Raw genomic sequence first — 20,380 nt, 5'->3', positions numbered from 1 at the left:
CAAATGCATAAAAACACAGCAAAGCAGAGCTGACAGTCCACGTAAAGAGAGGATTAAACTGGAGATATACCGTATTATTATACGCACACATACATGTATATATGTAATTAATTTTTTTTTAATTAGGGGTGAAACGGTTCAAATGGCTCACAGTTTAGTTTGTATTGCGGTTTTAGGGTCACGTTTCGGTACGGTTCAGTAGGCTATGGGCTATGTTCAGGGAAAAAGGACTACTGTCAAATTAAAATTAAGAAAATAAGAGCAAATAATCTAACTACAAGCAACATCACAACTAAATACAACAGAGCAAAGATACAAATAAAATAAACAATAATTTTCATTTTTTTTTTCAGATAAGTCTAACATTAGTTTTTAGGTACAAAAATTGTAAAATAACATTGCATATTTGACTGTATATTAAAGATTAATCCTTATTAAAGTTCCAAAAGCTATTCAATCTAGATCATTGAATGATTTCCTTGTCTTTTGTTGTTTGATTAACATTAAAAACACAGACAGCAGGAATATTAGCTAGCAGTCACAAAGATATAATGCACGGATCCAGTACACTGATACTGGTAACGTAACGGACTATTTTTGCTAGCCTAGGATTAGGGCTGCATGATTAATCACAATTAACATGAAATGGAGCAGGATTTACTACTGATCACAGAGTCATGCTGCACTGAGAAGCTGCACATAAAATAACCGCAGCCTTTGCCAAATCTCGTGTGGTTTCATTTCGATTAATCTTGCAGCCCTACCTAGGATACTCACCAAGATGGGTATGTTGACATCATTTTTGAGTGAATTTGTCCGTTGAAGCGCAAGACTTGAAAGAGGACTCAATATTTGCACATCTGAGACGCGGGCTGACCACTTCAGATGTGTGCATACATACAATCTTCTCACAGCACGCGAGTTCTCAATAGCGTCTTCTGGCTCCTTAATGTTTAAATTGGCAAAGCTTAAAAGAGTATATTTTAAACAGATAGCAATGTGTGCAAAAGCAACACAATTTTTTTTGATCATCGCTGTTGTAATTTATTGGGAACCCAGAATGTGTATCAATCAACAGTCTGTTTTACGCATTATTTTCAATAAACCATATCATAGATGTGTCGTCAAATTTAAGATGAACCGCGGTCCAAGTGCATGCCGAACCGTGGGGGGGCGAACGGTGCGGTTAGATTTTTTCGGAGAACCGTTACACCCCTAATATATATATATATATATATATATATATATATATATATATATATATATAATACACACACACACTAGACATGTGCTGGTATTCGGTAATACGATATATCACGATAATGAACATGCACAATATTGTTATCGTGGGCACTTCAAAATACTGTGAGTAATTATTTATTACGAATTATTTATATAGTGCATTTTTTAAGAATACTTTACCCATCAACCATTTAAAATGCACAACACCGCTGTATGCTGCGTCAAAGAGGCACATGTACTGATGTAAACAAGCCCAACACGCATGAGAAGCGCATGGAGGAACGATTGAAGGAGATGCGCTGAATGGCGTCATTGCACATTCACTCTCCAACAGCAGGTGGCGCTTATGGAACAGCAGAAATGCAGAGGTTACCCCGGTAACCCCGTAAACACAGCAGCTGCACTACTACAGTACTACACTATTTAAATGTTTCAAACAGCCATCCAAATTTTTGTATTCGCTATTAGGGATGGACAATGCCACCTATTTGGTTTTCGATACGATACCGATATTTTCAAGGCCAGTATCGCCGATACGATACCTCTAAACTGAATTTAACATTTCTTAAATTATTGAATTACTAAGAGTAAAATGGGTAATGATAACCACTTAGCATTATATATGAAAGGCATTTTAACATTAATTTTGCCTTAATTGGAATTTATTAGATTATATTTTGTGATTATACTTATTATATTAGATTAGATTATTCGACTTTGTGGTCGTTTTATCCGACCTCCGGCCGTATGTCTTGAACATTCGGGTGAAGAAAGGGGCGGAGCTGTCAACTGATCACCACCTAGTGGTGAGTTGTATCCGATGGCGGGGGAGGAAGCTGGACAGACTCGGCAGACCCAAACGTTCTGCGAGGGTCTGTTAGGAACGTTTGGCCGAGTACCCTGTCAGAGAGATCTTCAACTCCCACCTCCGGCGGAGCTTCGACCGGTTCCCGAGGGAGTCTGGAGATACTGAGTCCGAGTGGACCATGTTCTCCATCTCCATTGTCAACGCGACCACTCGGAGCTGTGGCCGTAAGGCCGTCCCCGAACCCGGTGGTGGACACCGGAAGTAAGGGATGACGTCAAGCTGAAGGAGGAGTCCTATCAGGCCTGGATGGCCTGTGGGACTCCTGAGGCAGCTGACGGATACCGGCAGGCCAAGCGGACTGCAGCCCGGGTGGTTGTGGAGGCACAAAAATCGGGCCGGGGAAGAGTTCGATGAGGCCATGGAGAATGACTATTGGTTGGCCTCGAAGAGATTCTGGCAAACTGTCTGGCGCCATAGGAGGGGGAAGCAGTCCCCTATCAACACTGTTTACTAGTAATAGACAATCCAAGTCAACTGATTCGTTCAAAAAGCTGATTCAATCAGTAAGGAAACACCGCCGTGTGTGGCTTTGTTTTGAACTATTTTCGTAGGCGAAATAGAGCAAAAACTGGCAATATTGTGTCTAAAATGTAAGTCACTTAATATTAACTTCTTGTTTATTAAACTTGTATAAACTCAATATCACATTTGTTATCATGCTGATATTTGGAGAAAAACTGCACTCTTGTGATATTTATAACTCAATGATATAAATAGACTAAATCTCGCAGTGAAAGCATGCCCTCTAAACGCGCACCCGCACTAGACTAATCTACAAGACTGCATCACGTAGAGTATGCATGCACTCTCTGGGTGTGTGTGAGGGATAGGCTATACTCAATAAAGTCAAATGGCACATCGTTAAAACATCAATTACGATATTATTGCAGACGATATATATCGCACACCCCTACCACACAGCATACGCTTAGAACTTTTCATTACTTCTAATTTCTATGTATGGCAGTTTTATCTACCGTATTTTCCGGACTATAAGTCACACTTTTTTTTCATAGTTTTGCTGGTCCTGTGACTTATAGTCAGGTGCGACATGAAAATGAAAATGAATTCATACTGACTGAGATGAACCAAGAGAAAACATTACCGCCTTCAGCCACGAGAGGGCGCTCTAGTTAGCGGAGTTGTTCAGAAGCGACACCGAGGAAGATTTCAATGGATTCAGTGCAAGGGGGTAATCCATCCGCCGGAAACTGAAGCCTCCCCGGGCGCCGCCATTGATTAGCGGACCCCCACCTGCTGTTGGCATTACGTTGACTCCCATTCATTTTGGCGTCACTTTGACAGTGAATAACTTTACATCTGATGCGTTTAACGACTCCATTTGTCCATTTTTTATTTTTAAAGAAACACGAAAACGTATAAAAGGCTCCATTACCTTGTATCTTACGTTATGGCCCCATAGAAGCAGTTTTTGTAAAAATAGGCTAACGATTGCGCCATAACCACGCGAGTGACGCGACAACAACCTCAGACAGGTTGCTCACGTCACATCTACATCGTCAAGCTCAGTTTGAGCCTGCGCAGTACGCCTGGCGATCAGGAAGTGAGTGCTTCTAATTGACTTCACTTTTCTCCGTTGAAACCTATGGGGTCGCTGTGTCCAGTTTATATACTGTCTATGATTCAGTGTTGTGGAATGAGATTGCGGGAGCTTGGTGAACTTGCTTACCGGTAACTCATTGAACTCGCTGGCTTAATTACCTCTGGTTAATTTAGCCTATTCAGCCTCCCAGGTATATTCTTTATGCTATTGTGTAGGGTTTCCCGCAGAAAATGTGCTAGTTAAGGTGTAACGTAACTTGTGCAACTTAACTTAACTTAGTGTTAGCCAACGTGTCGCCATACATCCCTGTTATTATCAATGAAGCTGACTGCATAATGAATCTTTCATATTATCTTTTATAATCAGAGGATTTGCCAGCATGCAGAATTCAGCACTGAACAAAAAGTCAGTTTTGAGCGGTGAGGAGATTCTATCTTAAATGCTTCTGATTGGCCATTGCGTTCAAGAAATCAACACGTCTGTGATTGGCTACATCGCTCAACGCTGCAAACATGTTACAAATAGAAACTCTGGCCAGTAAATCGTTTCTATTTTGTTTTAGTTGTTCTTGTTGCTTTTCTGCAACAGATGAATAACAATTTATTCGTTTTTATATGTTTTATTCATAGATATTTCTATTTAATCGTTTTATTCTCCCGCAGCCCGCACACACATAATGAGTGCATTAGGCTACCGCCCGCGCTCGCGCGCGCACTCGGCCGTAACATCTAGTCCCGCGCCGCACGTCTCTAGATCACGGGTCCGGCCCGAGTTTAGCGGCGGGAAATATCGGGCTCGGGCAGAGAATCTAAGCTCTAAACAGGACAGAGTAACGTGGCGGATATCGCTCATATGAATTTTTTTGACGACGTAGTTAAGGTGGCAGGCGTGTGTTGCTTAGGCGGCCGCCTTAGTTCCAAAGTGCTGCGGGAAACCCTGTGTTACGTTAACATGCCGGACACCCATTCAGCTGTTGTTCTGTGTGCTATTGTGGAGCTGAATAACTTTCCTTTCTAGATTAAATGTCTGTTCTTGGTCTTGGATTTTGTAAAATACATTTCTAAATAAATGCGACTTATAGTCCAGTGCGACTTATATATGTTTTTTTTTCTCTTCATTTTTTGACTGATGCGACTTATACTACGGGCCGACTTATAGTCCGGAAAATACGGTAAAAACGGGTTCGACATATCGTAAACTAAGAGAATGCGAGCGCTGTGATCTCATTCTCTGGCGTTTTCAGCGGTGTCAAAATAAGTCACAACAGCAAGCGAGGCTTACGTCACTTCAGAGTTCCTACTGGCGGTGCAAATGCAACCAGAAAACGTTCCTAGGGTACCCATTAATTCTCGGGGAACCACCCTGGTGGCTAGTTCCTAGAACTAAGTTCCTAGAACTATCCGGTGTGAAAGCCCCTATCAGTGCCTGTATATTGCATCACTTAAAGGCACACTATGTAGAAATTGTACCTTAATATAACAGCTTTCGGTGGTAAACAAACTCATAGTAGGGCGAATTATCCTGGTAGTAAAGCTTGGGGGGGACGCCGCTGGAAAAACCAGCAATGCAAGTTTGAGAGGAGCACCCCCGACAAATCTCGCGAGAATCACGACTTGCTTTACGGCAACGACGTCACACACATCAACAACATATGAAGCACCGGCCGCTCTGTAAGCACGAAGACACTTGCGCGCATTTCAGACGTGATAGCCTACTCGACGATGGAAAAAGCAAAGAAAATGCGGTCGGAAGAGACTAGGAAAAGGAAAAGAGAATCTGAACACGTGAGGAACCGGACAATAGTCCCACTCGGTCAGGCTTTCAGTCGTTGGCGCGAGCTAAAGCAGCACTGGATGCAACAGCGATGCTGAGCTGGCGATCTTGTTGATGGACTAGTAAATAAATCTCTTATTTGTAAACTTGTTTGCGTTCTATGTTGTATGTTGTTGCGTTTGCTTGTAGTATGTCATTTTTTTACGATGCTGTTCATTCATCCATTATATCAGACGCCGCTGTTGATGTTGATTCCTGCGATTATCATGAAACAGTTGTCGATATCTCACATAATTATCAGGACATAAATAAGCCTAGAGGTTGTAAATAGTGTAAACGAGAACAATTTGCAAACTATTATGATAAATTGCAATGATCATGTCTAATGACATCATAACGACCAATGTTATGAAATAATGCGATGCACATTTAACTTTATTGATGTCATCGGGCATTTTGTAATGTTTACATTACAATCAAAAAACACAAATTAAATTATATAGTAGGCCTAGACTATAGGCTATTTACTTGTGATTTAGCTGCAATCATGTAAAAACGTCAAACGCAGTAGGCGTTTAGTAGTCTAACACTTGACATAAACTTATAATTATCCTATTACCATCATCAGTAGTTCAGTAGACTATGCAGTAGCCTAATATTTGTATGAAATCGTGAAACACCTGGTCAATATCTTCGGAGTCTATCTGTGCCTGTTCCATGCCCGACGCTTCTTACGACAGTGCAAGTATTCCACAGCGACACAAGGGGTCGCTGTTTGACAAAACCGGAAAGCTGCATAGTATGCCTTTAAAGGGACATTTCAAAGAAAAATAACAATTCTGTCATTTACTCACCCTCATGTCATTTCAAACCTGTATGACTTTCTTCTATGATCCAGAAGGAAGATATTTTGAAAAAAGTCTCATTGTTATTTTTGTCTATAGAATGAAATGGGGTACAACGTTGTTTGGACAACAATGTTTTTCAAAATATCCTTTTTTGTTTTCTACCGAAGAAAGTCATCCAAGAAGTAGTTTGGGTGAACTATCCCTTTAAGTGTAAAAAAAAAATTTGCATCTATCCTCCAATAACAACACAACACCGCCTCTTGCAGGGTGTTGGTTTAAGAGCTCAAATAAAAGGCATTATTTCACTCTGGCATTCACACCAACATCCTTTTAGAGGACTGATAGACACGAAGAACAATCATCCATGACAAACGGTAATGACTTTTATATAAACAAGTTATATTTTTAGGGTGATGGTTTCAAATCCAGTAATATTGGCTAAATTTGGATGTGTCTTATTTATTAAATACTACTATTTAGAATAAAACGTTTAAAAATTATATCAATTATAATTTTATTTTGTTGTTTTCCACATTTTAATAGTGAGAGAGCTGAATATGGCTTCCAAAATTCTACTACTGCTAGTGGCTGTTATGATTACAAGCTATGGTCTTACCAATGCAGACTCGGACAGCATAACCATCGGCACAAACACCAGCTCAACTAACAGCATAACCATCGGCACAAACACCGGCTCAACCATCAGCACAAACGCCAGCTCAACTAACAGCATAACCATCGGCACAAACACCGGCTCAACCATCAGCACAAACGCCGGCTCAACTAACAGCACAACCATCGGCACAAACACCGGCTCAACCATCAGCACAAACGCCAGCTCAACTAACAGCATAACCATCGGCACAAACACCGGCTCAACCATCAGCACAAACGCCGGCACAACTAACAGCACAACCATCGGCACAAACACCGGCTCAACCATCAGCACAAACGCCGGCTCAACTAACAGCACAACCATCGGCACAAACACCGGCTCAACCATCAGCACAAACGCCAGCTCAACTAACAGCATAACCATCGGCACAAACACCGGCTCAACCATCAGCACAAACGCCGGCTCAACTAACAGCACAACCATCGGCACAAACACCGGCTCAACCATCAGCACAAACGCCGGCTCAACTAACAGCACAACCATCGGCACAAACACCGGCTCAACCATTAGCACAAACGCCGGCACAAACACCGGCTCAACCAACGGCACAACCATCGGCACAACCGGCAGCTCAACTAACAGCATAACCATCGGCACAAACACCGGCTCAACCATCAGCATAAACACCGCCTCAACCAACGGCACAAACACCGGCTCAACCAACGGCACAACCATCGGCACAAACACCGGCTCAACCAACGGCACAACCATCGGCACAAACACCGGCTCAACCATCCGCACAAACACCAACTCAACCATCGGCACAAACACTGGCACAAACACCGGCTCAACTAACAGCACAACCATCAACACAAACACCGGCTCAACCATCAGCACAAACGCCAGCTTAACCATCAGCACAAACACCGGCTCAACCATCAGCAAAAACACCGGCTCAACCATCAGCACAAACACCGGCTCAACCATCAGCACAAACACCGGCTCAACCATCAGCACAAACGGCGGCTCAACTAACAGCACAAACACCGGCTCAACCATCGGCCCAACCAACGGCACAACCACTGCCACAAACACAGGAACAAAACCCAGCACTTATATTGCAGCATTTCTTTCACCTATGGGGAGTGTGGGACTGCCTGGACTTCTAATCTACATTGTCACCTACACTGCAGTTCTTAAACTCTTCCACCAGTCCTGATCATCAACACCAGTAGTTGAAATTACCCATGTTTGTCAAACAGCTAAAACCTAGATGTTTTGCAGATAATTACTGCTATGAAAAATACTTGCACTTAAAAATCTAGAAACGCATGAATGATTATATAAATAATTCAAATAAAGAATAAACACTTTAGTTGGCACTTTTAAAAATTACCTTGAACATTCAGAATGGTTAAGGATGGGTGTATATGTAATTATTAAGAGGTATATGTAGGTGTCATATATAATGTAATGTCATATAAATTACATACTACAGAGTGACACGTCAATAAACATTGCTTTTCTGCTATTCTGTGTACTTACTGTTTGTTTCTTCAAATATGCCTTGATCCATAAAGAATAAGAACAAACATGACAAACAGGATACAGGAGAATACAGGAGGAGTGAAACAGAATGACCAACTCAAAAGTTACAACACAATTAGCAACAGGCCGGGTATTACACCAACAGAGGATGGATCAAAAATAAAGCTCTTACCTGCGGGCAATGTAGTAAAATACAGGATTGCCATTCTTCGATGTTCCAGCTTGGTAAAATATGTTGAGAGTCTTTAAAGCTTTAAATTCCTCCTTCTCATGGACTTGATGCCTGAAAAACAAGAAAAAAATAAAATATATTTTTTTTCCCCCCCGCAGATTATAAACTAGGGCTGCTAATTTCCTAAAAGCACAATTGTTTTGAAATTTTTAGACAACTATGTATTTATATACGGTACTGTATTTTCTATGTATTCATTTTTTTAAAAGCCACAACAGAATATAATATGCAGCGGGCCAAAACACAAGTCGCATCACTGTATAAGTCAGATTTTATTACATTCAAAAATCATGTAAAAACCAGGAATAACCTGGATAGAACTTTCTTGTTGGAGGATTGTAATATATCACAGTCAGTCAGGTACAAGGAAGGGAGACAACGGCTACTAAAATTAAGTAAGACATAAAGTTTTATTTTTCGCAACTTTGCGACAATTGGGTCCAGTCGGGTCTGTGTCTTCCCGCCCGGTTCAGGTCCAGGTTTCAAATAATTGACAGGTCCAGGTGGGGTCCGGGTAGCACATTTGTAGCATTTATCGGATCCACACAAGTCCGGGTCCAGCTTTTGAAATAATCAACGGGTCCGGGTCGGTGTAGCACATTACGGGTCTCTTCGTGTTCGGGCACACATTTTTGGGTCTGTGTAGACCTCTACTCTGGGTAAAAACTGAAGAGAAAAGAAACACTAGCTTTTGGCAAAAGCAAGAACAGTCACCTTGTCATAAACTCCTCAAACTTTGAGCTGGTGAGGTTGAGGCTGGACCAGTGTGTGTCAGCTACTGGCTTATGTTCAGGGGGACCCAGGTACGCCAGGAGGGTGGCCATCTTGTCAAATGGTCTACGACCCACTGCCTTGTGGTCCCTATGGTTTAAAGTTTGATTACAACATTTGTATCTGTAGTAAGACATATTTTTTCATATTCAAAATTCTTTTATATTTACTGTGGAAACAGAACAAAGATTGTATCTAGATTGGTTAGTTATTAACAAAAAAACGGAAGAAGCATACAGTCCTTTTGTACCTTGTAACTGGCATGACCTTATTTTTATATCTAGAAGCTATCTTACCTGTTGCTGGAAAGGTATTGGCCAATTCTTTCCTGGTTGTTCCATAACAGACGGTGCAGGGCGAGCACGTTGCCGTCACTGATAAAAGACAAACTATGGTTCACGGAGTCACTCGGTGGAGAATCAGAAGCAATATCCAAGAAGAACCTGCCAAAACAAAAGCATTTGGCATTTTGAAGCCCACGGTTCAAGAAGTTTTTGAGAAGCAAATGGGTTTAAAACATTGCGTTTCAAGACCAAATAAAATCACAACTGGAGTTATGGCTTTAGTACGTATCTTCAAGTTAAAGGAACACTCCACTTTTTTTTGGAAATAGGCTCATTTTCCAACTCCTGGGTAATAATCAAGGAACTGTGCTGCTGTACCATGGCTGCAGCAGGCACAATGATATTACGCACGAAATTTCCAGTCACTTACCGAGCTGGGGACTATTTTCAGGCGCTGCGTAATATTGTTGCGCCTGCTGCACCCATGGTACAGCAGCACAGTTCCTTGATTATTACGCAGGAATGAGAGTATGTTCCTATTCATATTGGCCTAAAAAAAAATCGCAACTTTTCATTTTCTGTCGGTCTTAGTACACGATGTAACTACAGAAGAGTACATTTTTAAATAGGATAACATTTTTAACTCTTTGGTCATTTTTTTGAGAGAGATGCTAACGGTCTAATCAGATTCAATGATCTAGGCTAAGCTATGCTTAAGTGCTACCGCCAGACCCGGAGATCGGCTGAATGGATTCGAAAACGGTAAAACTCAACTGTTTAACTCTAGGGGAGTTGAAAAATGAAATTTCCGAAAAAAGTGGAGTGTTCCTTTAAGGCCACATATATGCTTGCATCCCCCTAAACGTGGCAAAAGTTACGTTTAGCAAATATGCATATTTAAAATGTAAAGTTTTTCTCTTTCCGGTTAAAGTATCAAAAGTATTATTGAACATCTAGCACAAATATAGTCAAATTAAGTGCACAACATTTTTTTAGCATATATTGGTTCATTACTGTGACCATTTTAATTGTGTATATATTATAGTGTTCAGAAGGGCTTTTTTAAACCATAAAGAGATAAAGAAAAAACGGGTAGTTACGATACATATTGTGAGAAACATTCAAACCTTCTGGCTGCATCAAAGTTGCTTTTGACAAAATCATTAAAGGGCCGCATATGCTCTTCTTTTGTAAAAAGGACATGATTGGCAATGCTCTGGAGAATCTGGAGAAAAAAATAAAAAAATACTGTGGCTGAAATAGATGTAGAAATACCAATTTTGCTATTAACTGGGTGTGGTATAAATCAACATTTAATCTTGCCAGTTAGTCATCAGATGATGAAAATGAAAGATCTGTATGAATCTGGCATAACTTTACTCAGACTTACCTTAGACATGAGTTTGAGGCCACGCTCGATGCGAGGTGGGGGTTTCTTGTCTAGGATGCCCGCCTCATACGGTGATACGATAGCTGGGTTAATGAAGCGCAAGAACATGGCACTTCCTACTGCACCAATACTGTTCTGAGGAAATCGCTGGCTGACCACCTGCACAAACGGATGGAGGAAAGCAAGAGGAAACAGTTGAGTGCCAGAAGGATGAATCATAGGTAAATGACAGGCACAAGTCAAATTATTTTTGATATATGGTTGATAATTGAATACATCATGATGATTTTTATTTAAAAGCAACAAAACAAAGAAAAGAAAACTAATATTTTCAATAGGTTTACAATTCAGGAAAGGATATAATGAAGAAAAAAAAAGCTCTATAATAACAGGTCTAACAGGCTCTATTAGAAAACAGTGTCATGGGACTTGACACTATACGGTGTTTGTACAGTACAAATTAATAATCAGACATCCGACTTGTATAGACACAGTACTAATAAACATTACCACAATCACATTACAACACAGTAAGCAATTACTCCACCCTTACAAACCAAAATAAATGTTTGCAGAACAATGCGGGACAGAGGATACACATCCTTGTATACAATACTCAATTTGTAGCCAACAATGTGTGTCTGCAGCTCCACCGGACCTATAATACTAATCCTTTGTAGAGGACTGAATTATTACTACTAGGGCTGGGTAGCGTTAAAAAAAAGAGATATGGATAAAGATACCTTGACTTCGATACCAGTTCCTGAAATACTTTTTGCGATAATAATTTTATGAAATCCGTTTTAACACGATTACATTTTAATAAGTTATTTTTTCAGTTTGTTGACTTTTTTCCAAACTCAATGACTCATAGGCCACTGGATAAAGCTTGCCGCAAAGCACTAGCAATAGTAGCCTAATGACATTATGAATGTGTCGGAAAAAAAATAGCAAGGAGACATTTTAATTGTTTATTAATAAACTAGTGTTTTCTGAGTCAGTGTTGGCGGCAAAGATGAAGTTGATGTTGCTGACTCGTCGTCATCACAGTATAGTGAATGCGCGCTCACCTATAGAGAGAGAAATACACCTTACATTTGGATTACATAATCAGAGAGTATTTGTTTTCGATACGAATTGGTTAGTTTAAAAGTAGACATTTCAAACTCTCTATATGCCTATTTCTCATGTCTGTGAGGCAAGTACCCAGCGGAGTTTAGGTTAATATAGGTGACGCGCTCCAGTTCTTCTTGCAGTCGAAGACTGAGCAACTTTCTGCTCTAACACAGTGTCCTAACTACACGCGACGCGATAAAATTCCAGCGACAGCAAGTGTGTCTGTCCACACTAGACGTGACGCGACTGTGAGACGCCACACGTCAATCAAAAATCACAGCCATTCAGAACAGCGTGTGGGCGGAGTCTCTCTGTGAAAGCGCACTGCTGGCTCGCACTCGCATTGGAAATGGGTAAGGACATAATCAAATCAAGAAATAACATTATTAAAAATCAAAACATTAACAAAATATACTCATTGACTAATTTTGTTATGAAGTACAGTTGTATGTTTGCATAGAATTCAGTTTGATGATTAAATATTCATGACACGCAGAACTTCCATCCAATGAGATCTCTGTGTGGGCGGATCTGTCAGCCACGACGTCGCAGAAATAGGAACCGTTTCTAAATTAGAAACTTCGCGTGTCGCCGTCGCGTCTGGTTAGGACAAAAACTCTGATTAACATGGAAAAGATACCTTTTATCGCGTGTCGCGGCGTCGCGTGTAGTTAGGACACGGTGTTAAGTGCTTCATCAGATATGCCGTATATTTTACTGACGCATATATTGCATCACGCGCTGTTGGCATCGAGCCTGGTGGAATGTAGCCACGCTTTTGATCTTTTCCAGATCTTTCGGTCTCTAAAAAGTATCGAACTCCATACCCAGCCCTAATTAGGCTACTACTAATAATACTGAGACTTAAAACAGGCTACGAAGGGTCTCAGCTTATGATAATATTTCCTTGCCTTAAAAAATCTAATTATCATCAAGGGAATAAACTTATTATTTGTGTATCATTTTAAGAAAATCAACAAACTGACAATTATTGAATGTGTTTACCAATTTTATGCCAATTTAAAATTTATGTTAACACATTTTCCTTCTGCTTTAAAAATAATAATAAAAATAATATGGTAATCAGTGTTTTATTGTTCTGTATTGTAAAAAGCATATTATTAACCAATAAAAAAGACCATTAAAATGCAACATGCTTTATAACATCATGGTCATGAAGGTCCCCGCAAATGCCAAAGAGAAAGGAAATGAGAAAATACAAACAGACAGAAAATTAAAAGGTGGGAATAATTAAACATTTTACACCATTACATACACTATTATACATGCATATGCACCAATGGTTTCTCAAAGTGAAAACATGCACAACCATTGACTTGAAGACGACCCATAGAGCACATGACAGAAGCCAGAGTAGCGCCAACATGTTCATCAGATCGTATTTAACGCATGCAAATCACTTAACACCTTCATTAAAAGTTTTCCAAGAAAGACAAGACTCTTCCAGAAGCCAAAATACAGATTCATAATGTTTTCTAATTTAAAGTATGTACGCTCTGAGAAGGTAGACCAAGTCAGTACCAGGCTCCAGGACTGCATATATGTGGATATTGCAGTCTTCATGTTAGAATAGACCTTAAATCCTCACAAAGAAACAGTCTTCTGCTTTACCGCAAGACATAGAAAAGCTGAACTGATCCCACCTAACCGCCATCACTGACCCAGTCCACAACGGTTGAAAAAAAAAAAGTTGGTCCAAAGCAGTACAATTATTTTGTTTATCTCTGCGTTTTCCCCACTATGTTGAGTTGAAAATGGACGTGTCTTCGTAAGAAAACCATGTTTACACAGGTGTTTCTGAACATGTTCTGGCGAAAAACAACTCAAAACCATGAAACAAACAAAATCATAATATATAAAAGAATATATTGAAAAGCAACACGTTGCATTTATGGTATGAATAAACCCAAACTAATAATAAATGGCAGCTAAAGAAAAAATTAAATGCTAAAACACTTACGGATTTTTTGTTTTCCTTTTTTTCTTTAACAGTGGCTTTATTCAGAAGGGAGTGGCAAGTAGCCTACAGGGCAGAGATGAGCACAGAGAGGTCACAGCAGCTACACAACTGTACTCAGCACAGCCACAGTGCATACAGACACAATGAAGGAGCAGACAACACAACCACTGCCTTCCTAACAGCTGATCTACCAACAGTTTCATTCATGTTCATTTCAGGGATTAAGAAACACCGGCTGATGCTTTCCAAGCAGAACGTAAAGCAAAAGCTGCAAAGATACTACAGTGGAGAAGGGAGAGCGAGCTTTCGGCCCAAGCAAACAAAGTATGAATACATAAAGAGCAAGAAGATATTAGCGGAAAATGAAAGACCACAATAGGTGTCAATGAGGATATAAGTGGACCGTGCAGAAGATAAAAGGAAGTGTGTAGCAGGACTAATGGATGTAGCTCATTTGGTAGGGCGAGTAATCGATATTTTCATTCTGTTATCCCGGAAAGGAAAGACTGTATGTTTTAAATGTGTGCATCTACTAAACGGAAACCTTTAGGAGCTCACTAGCAAAGAGATGACCTCCAAGCTATCTAGATGCCACAAAACTATCATTTTGATTTATTGGGAACTTACTGAGCCAAACATCACAACCCGATCCTCGTGATTACAAACAAGACAAGAAAGGCCATGAAAGGAAACGCCAAGAAAGGAAGAGAAACTACATGTAATTAGGAAAGAGCAAAAGAAAAGGTGTTTTCGTCATTCAATGCTTTCTTTTCTGTTTAAAAAACAAGTGTATGGATCATCGTCCACAAGATGGTGCCCTTGACAGAGTATCTGAGATGTGGCACTTTCGCAGAAAAACTTTCATTTTAGACACTACCAGCTACATAAACACCTCCCTCAATTTTCATAATGGAAAAAAAATGTGTACACTCAAGTAAAAGCAACTTAAATGTGGGCTGGATACATTGTTAACAGTATATAAATGTAGAAATGTTAACTTCAATGCTTCATTTGTGTGAAGTGTGATATATCTATACAGTTTATTGAGTGTGATTTGTACCTGCTCATGACATTTAAACTATCACAATACATCTGCAAGCAATGTTAAAATATGTTTGCTTAACAAAATGAATCTGTAATGTCTGTTGTTGCATGTAGAGCATAGCAAATGATTCAGCAGACATGTTATGCCATTTGAAATCCTACTCTGATGCATTAAACTTTAATGCAGATACTGGAAGTAGAATCATCCACCATATAATGTAATTAAGTTTAAAGTCAGTATTAAGAACAGGTCGTAATGATTTAACAATAAACTTTTTTTGCACTTTGAATGCCACAGTCCCACACGTCTTTAAAACATGTTTAAAAAAAAACAAAACAAAAAACACTTACCAACCCCAAACTTTTTGAATGGCAGTGTATCTGAGGAAAACAATCTAATAAAACAAACAAAAAAACTGTCTGATATATTTGTTCACAGGCAGGCAGAGGTGAGCAGTAGTGCAATAGAGGATAAGAGCAGTTTCTCTTGTTAGAAGTGACTGGAAGACTGATCAGTGGATGCCCAAGCATGAAAGACAGCCTCAATGCAGTCATTCAGAGGATGCAGTAACAGTGGTAAAAAAAAGAAAGAAAAGCAGACTGGGATTAGGCAGTGAGCATACCTGATATAGACAGTGGCACACACTGCGCAGCTGTGGAGGAAACTCGCTTGAAGAGTTGATGATGGCCAGAAAGAAGCGGTCTGTGATTTGCAGCAGGTTCTTCTGGTTCTCCTCTAGATTCTCCGCTGGTTCGAGCCTAAAGAGAAGACAGAAAAGTTAAAAAAAATTCAGAAGAATGACGATGATAAAAAACCCTCTGTGCTTTGAAGAGTTTTAAAATCTACAGCATAAGGAACTTCATCAAAAGTGAAATAAAAGCATGACCTGAATAAACAAGTGTCAACAATATGAGTTTAACTAGGTAAACATGCCTGGTGGGGTCCACTTCAAAACTGATCTGCTGCCACTCTGGAGTGGTGATGATTCCTTTCAACAGCGGTTCCAGAAGCTTCTGTAGATATGCAGCTCCATACACCTGCACACAGGGGGCCAGACTTTAAGTGCATATACACTATTGTACAAAAGTTTGGGGCCATTAAGATTTTGTTGTTGTTGCTATAACGCATCTTCTGAAAGAGTAGGCGAAACACAGGCGAAGAAGATATCAGCGATAAAGACCGCAATATCATATGTAAGCATATTTTTTGGTCAAAATGTTTTTTTTTTAATGAAACTTACCCACATTCAAGTGTTTATAAACAAAGATATAAACAAAAATATATATTTTTTATATATTGCATATTCATACAACAATGTATTCTGGGGGCCATGAAACTTGTGAAAATGGTCAAAAATATTGGCAGTGGGCCAGTGGCTGGCAACTTTTTTCAAAACCACTGGCAGGGAAAGAGTTAACACAAATCCAGCTGTTCATAGTTTGTTCATGATAGTACACAGTACACTGCATTAACTAAATGCTAACAAATACAACATTTTATTTTAACAATGTATTAGAAAATGTTGAAATTAAGAGCAATTAAGATTAATGTAGAAGTATTGTTAATTCATAGTTCATGTTAACTAATGAAACCTTATTACGAAGTGTTACTTATTTGTATTAAATGCATTTAATTGATTAAAAGTGACATTTATAATGTTACAAAAGATTTCTATTTCTATTGCTTAAGTTTCAATTTATCAAAGAATCCTGAAAAAAATGCAGCATGGTTTCCACCAAAATATTAAGCAGCACAACTGTTTTCAGCAATGATGACAATAAGAAATGTTTCTTGAGTACCAAATCAAAATATTAGAATGATTTCTGAAGGATCACGTGACTTGCAAGTGAATTGTACTGTATTTTTGATTAAGAAAATGCAGCCTTGGTGAGCACAAGAAACTTTCAATTACATTAAAAAAAAAACTTCCTGAACCCAAGCATTTGAACGATAGTACAAATCACCACATCAGGGCAAATCAATATTTGAGTCTCTCTTTGGAATATTTCTGCAAAGACATTGAAGACTGAAAGTGTTCTATGACTGCCATTGTTTCACGTTACCTTAAAGCAAAAGGTCATAATCTTGCTGGCTAGGCTGTTTCCTCTGAAAAGGGTCTGCATAGAGTCGGCCAGCTCCACCTCTTTTGAGAACATATTCCATAGCAGCTGATACAGCAGATGGCGAGAGTCGAACAGTGTCACCAACACCCTGGCCAGCTCATCCTGAAAACCATCAGAACATTGAGCACAACAGCTCTCCAATGACCAACAATACACCCAATGTATTACTCTTAGTGAGCAAAAGTGGTAAAGGGATGGTTAACAAGCTATTTGACTTATCTTTTATTGAACAAAATAAGATATTCTGAAGATAACTGGGAACCAAACAACAATGGACAACATTGAATTCCAGTGTATGGACCAAAAAGAGATCTCTCAAAATATCTTCTTTTATGGAATGGCATGAGGGTGAGTAAATTATTTTTTGGTGAACTATAATTGTTTGGCCATTTCATAATAGAATGAAAAAATACAAAACTACATTAAACAATTCACACCAAATTTTCATTATTGTGTAAACAATTTTTTATATATTTTTGAATTAATTGTTCAGCATCTAAACCTAGCTGAGTAAGGAAAAAAAGATGATCAAAATATGATATTTCTAACTCAACATGATAGAGTTTATAGACCTTTAAAACTTTTTCATGCATGTTTTTTTGAATAGGCCTGAATTTAATTTAAATGTTCTTATTTTGTCAAAACTGTAAAAGTTAGACAGAGCTGTTAATATCTCTCACCCATTGAGAGCAAGGGACCACATTGGCCAGTGCCATGGCTATTGGCAGTTCGCCCTGATCTCCCATCATGGTGACCAACTCAACAAGTCTCTCAAAGCGGTCTGCAAGCACAGTCTCTGCGAGTGTGTCGAACTCCGTCCCTTGCTGAAGGATCTTAGTGAGCACCTCCATAAACGTAGCCCGTGTCTGCAGGTCCTTATGGTACCCTAGACCTGTTCAGAGATATCAGAATCCCTTTTTTCTTCACTCATAACGACTCACCAATTACAGTAAGAATCAATGATAATGTAAGTGCTTCTCACCAATGGAGTGCATGAGACCACTGTCCACATTGGCGTTGAGCAGGTTTGACATGGCCAGCACCGTGCAGTGCCGCAAAGATGCCAGTCGTCTAGACATGCCACGTTTCCGCCCTGCCACCTGCTGGCCGTCTTCCTCGACCTCGCTGCAGTCATTCAACAGGTTCATGAACAGAGTGAAGTACCTAAAGGAGAAAGAGAAGTAATGACCGCCCAGAAAACGGACCTTAAAGGGGCCATATTAAACCCTCCCCCAAAAAACACCCAACTTATTTTTCAAATGTTTTACATTGTTGCAGCACCTAAGGACAAAACAAATGAGTTGAATGAATGATCCTACTTGAGGAAGAGCTGAGATTTGGCCTCCATGAGCTCAACGCCATCACCCTCCTCAGGCTGCAGGGGAAGGCCAGCTAACAGTGAAACTACTGCCTCCATACTCGCTTGGTCCAGATCCCTGTACGACATGTTTGAATAAACACAGAATGAGAAAAGAACGTGCAATTGGCAAAACCACAGGTTTCAAGAAACTAAACATTTAATAAATGCTATGAAACTGCAAAGGCGATATACCGGGTCAGACATTTGATGTCATCGTCCGCTGCTTGATTGGAGGTTCCCATCACCCAGTCTGTTAGGTACTCCACCATTTTATTTCTGAGGAAAACAGCAAAGTTAGACATTCCATAACCTCACGATTAAGATGACAATAGTAGGGTTTTTTTTATGTGACAAAACAGAGAGATAGAGAGAAAATGCTAATTAGAGATGGATGAAAATAAAACTAATGACAAAAACACACTGAAAATATTAATTTTGTGAAGGATGCATTTAAAAAAAGAAGAAAAAAAGTGAAAATGGCTGCTGAAAATTCGTATTTTTCCATCACATGAATAAATTAACATAGATAACAGTTATTTTAAATTGTAATAATATTTCACAATATTACTGTTCTTACAGTATTTTTAATTATATAAATGTAGCCTTGGTGATCATAAAAATATTTATTTCAAAAACTTTTAAAAGTACTGTGTAGTGTAAATGTACCTGAATTTCATCTCTTGGCAGAAGGAGAGGTCGTCCCTGCGTTCCATCATCACCTCCACTAGCTGACACAGCTTGGTTTTGATCTGAATGGCATGGACAACATTCCCTAAAATGCGCACATACCTAAGAACGACAGAAAAATGAGAGAGAGAGAGAGAGAGAGAGAGAGAGAGAGAGAGAGAGAGAGAGAATTAAGAAAAATCTTCAAATGCTCTTTTCATCAAAACACCAAACATCCATGCAAATCCAGAGCTGATATTAAAATGAATAGCTATGAATAAGAGCATATGAAGGGGTAAAGTCTTACCTAACCAGGTTGAGCATCATGGTCTCAATGCTGGCTTGACCGAGATGCTCTGAGCTTCCTTCAGTGTGACTGTCAAGCAAGTTCTTCATGATGGCGATGGTCTGCTCTACAAATAGTGTGTTCATGTCTGTAATGGGAACCTGGAGAAGAAAATAATTTAATTCAAATAAAATATATTTTTTGTGTGTAAATCGTTCGTAAAGCCGTTCTGATAAATGTTTGGATTCATGAAAATGTTCGTTTTAAATGCAAATACATTCTCATCAGCAGATAATGGAGAACTGAAAAATACTAAGACAGACAGACGAAGTAATAAATGCACTTATAACTTAATTCTAAATATTAATGTAAAATGAAAACTATTAGCTGGAATGAAAAGGGTTAATCAGACAAATTAGGAAAATGCAATGTTTGTACATTGGCGTCCAAATTTTAGAGAATGATGTACTGGGCCGGTGAAGAGAAATTTTGATGAAGTACAAGGCATCTTTAATCCACCTAGAGTGTGATGGGGGATGGGAGTTCTTCCAGTTAAGCAAAATTTGTCGTCTGGCCAACAATGTGAGAAAAGCAAATGTTCGTATTTTCAAAATGTTAGTCGGTACACCTGCTCCATACCTACGTGTAAATGGTGCGTAAAACATTT

The 20,380-nt window shown here is 39.4% G+C and overlaps 2 protein-coding genes across 8 annotated transcripts in view; both read right to left on the bottom strand.

The window, feature by feature from the left end:
• vezf1b (vascular endothelial zinc finger 1b) overlaps positions 1 to 20,380 on the bottom strand; it is a 534,049-nt gene that overhangs the window by 41,527 nt on the left and 472,142 nt on the right. The window lies entirely within an intron of this gene.
• nf1a (neurofibromin 1a) overlaps positions 1 to 20,380 on the bottom strand; it is a 77,434-nt gene that overhangs the window by 32,437 nt on the left and 24,617 nt on the right. For 3 of the 6 annotated variants that reach the window (XM_079611301.1, XM_079611303.1, XM_079611304.1), the window contains exons 21-35: positions 19,735 to 19,874; positions 19,428 to 19,550; positions 18,954 to 19,037; positions 18,721 to 18,837; positions 18,384 to 18,565; positions 18,082 to 18,293; positions 17,342 to 17,503; positions 16,212 to 16,315; positions 15,901 to 16,036; positions 14,234 to 14,296; positions 11,137 to 11,295; positions 10,874 to 10,971; positions 9,759 to 9,905; positions 9,406 to 9,552; positions 8,632 to 8,742 (exon numbers count right to left, since the gene is read on the bottom strand). In XM_079611301.1, the coding sequence (XP_079467427.1) occupies positions 8,632 to 8,742; positions 9,406 to 9,552; positions 9,759 to 9,905; positions 10,874 to 10,971; positions 11,137 to 11,295; positions 14,234 to 14,296; positions 15,901 to 16,036; positions 16,212 to 16,315; positions 17,342 to 17,503; positions 18,082 to 18,293; positions 18,384 to 18,565; positions 18,721 to 18,837; positions 18,954 to 19,037; positions 19,428 to 19,550; positions 19,735 to 19,874 (1,985 nt within the window). The remainder of the gene's footprint in view (positions 1 to 8,631; positions 8,743 to 9,405; positions 9,553 to 9,758; positions 9,906 to 10,873; positions 10,972 to 11,136; positions 11,296 to 14,233; positions 14,297 to 15,900; positions 16,037 to 16,211; positions 16,316 to 17,341; positions 17,504 to 18,081; positions 18,294 to 18,383; positions 18,566 to 18,720; positions 18,838 to 18,953; positions 19,038 to 19,427; positions 19,551 to 19,734; positions 19,875 to 20,380) is intronic. The other 3 variants (XM_079611302.1, XM_079611305.1, XM_079611306.1) reach the window with 1 other exon arrangement.

This window comes from Phoxinus phoxinus (genome assembly GCF_949152265.1).
Source record: "Phoxinus phoxinus genome assembly, chromosome: 4".
NCBI lineage: Eukaryota > Metazoa > Chordata > Actinopteri > Cypriniformes > Leuciscidae > Phoxinus > Phoxinus phoxinus.
The sequence above is the reverse complement of the archived record's forward strand: the minus strand, read 5'-3'. Positions and strand labels throughout refer to the sequence as shown.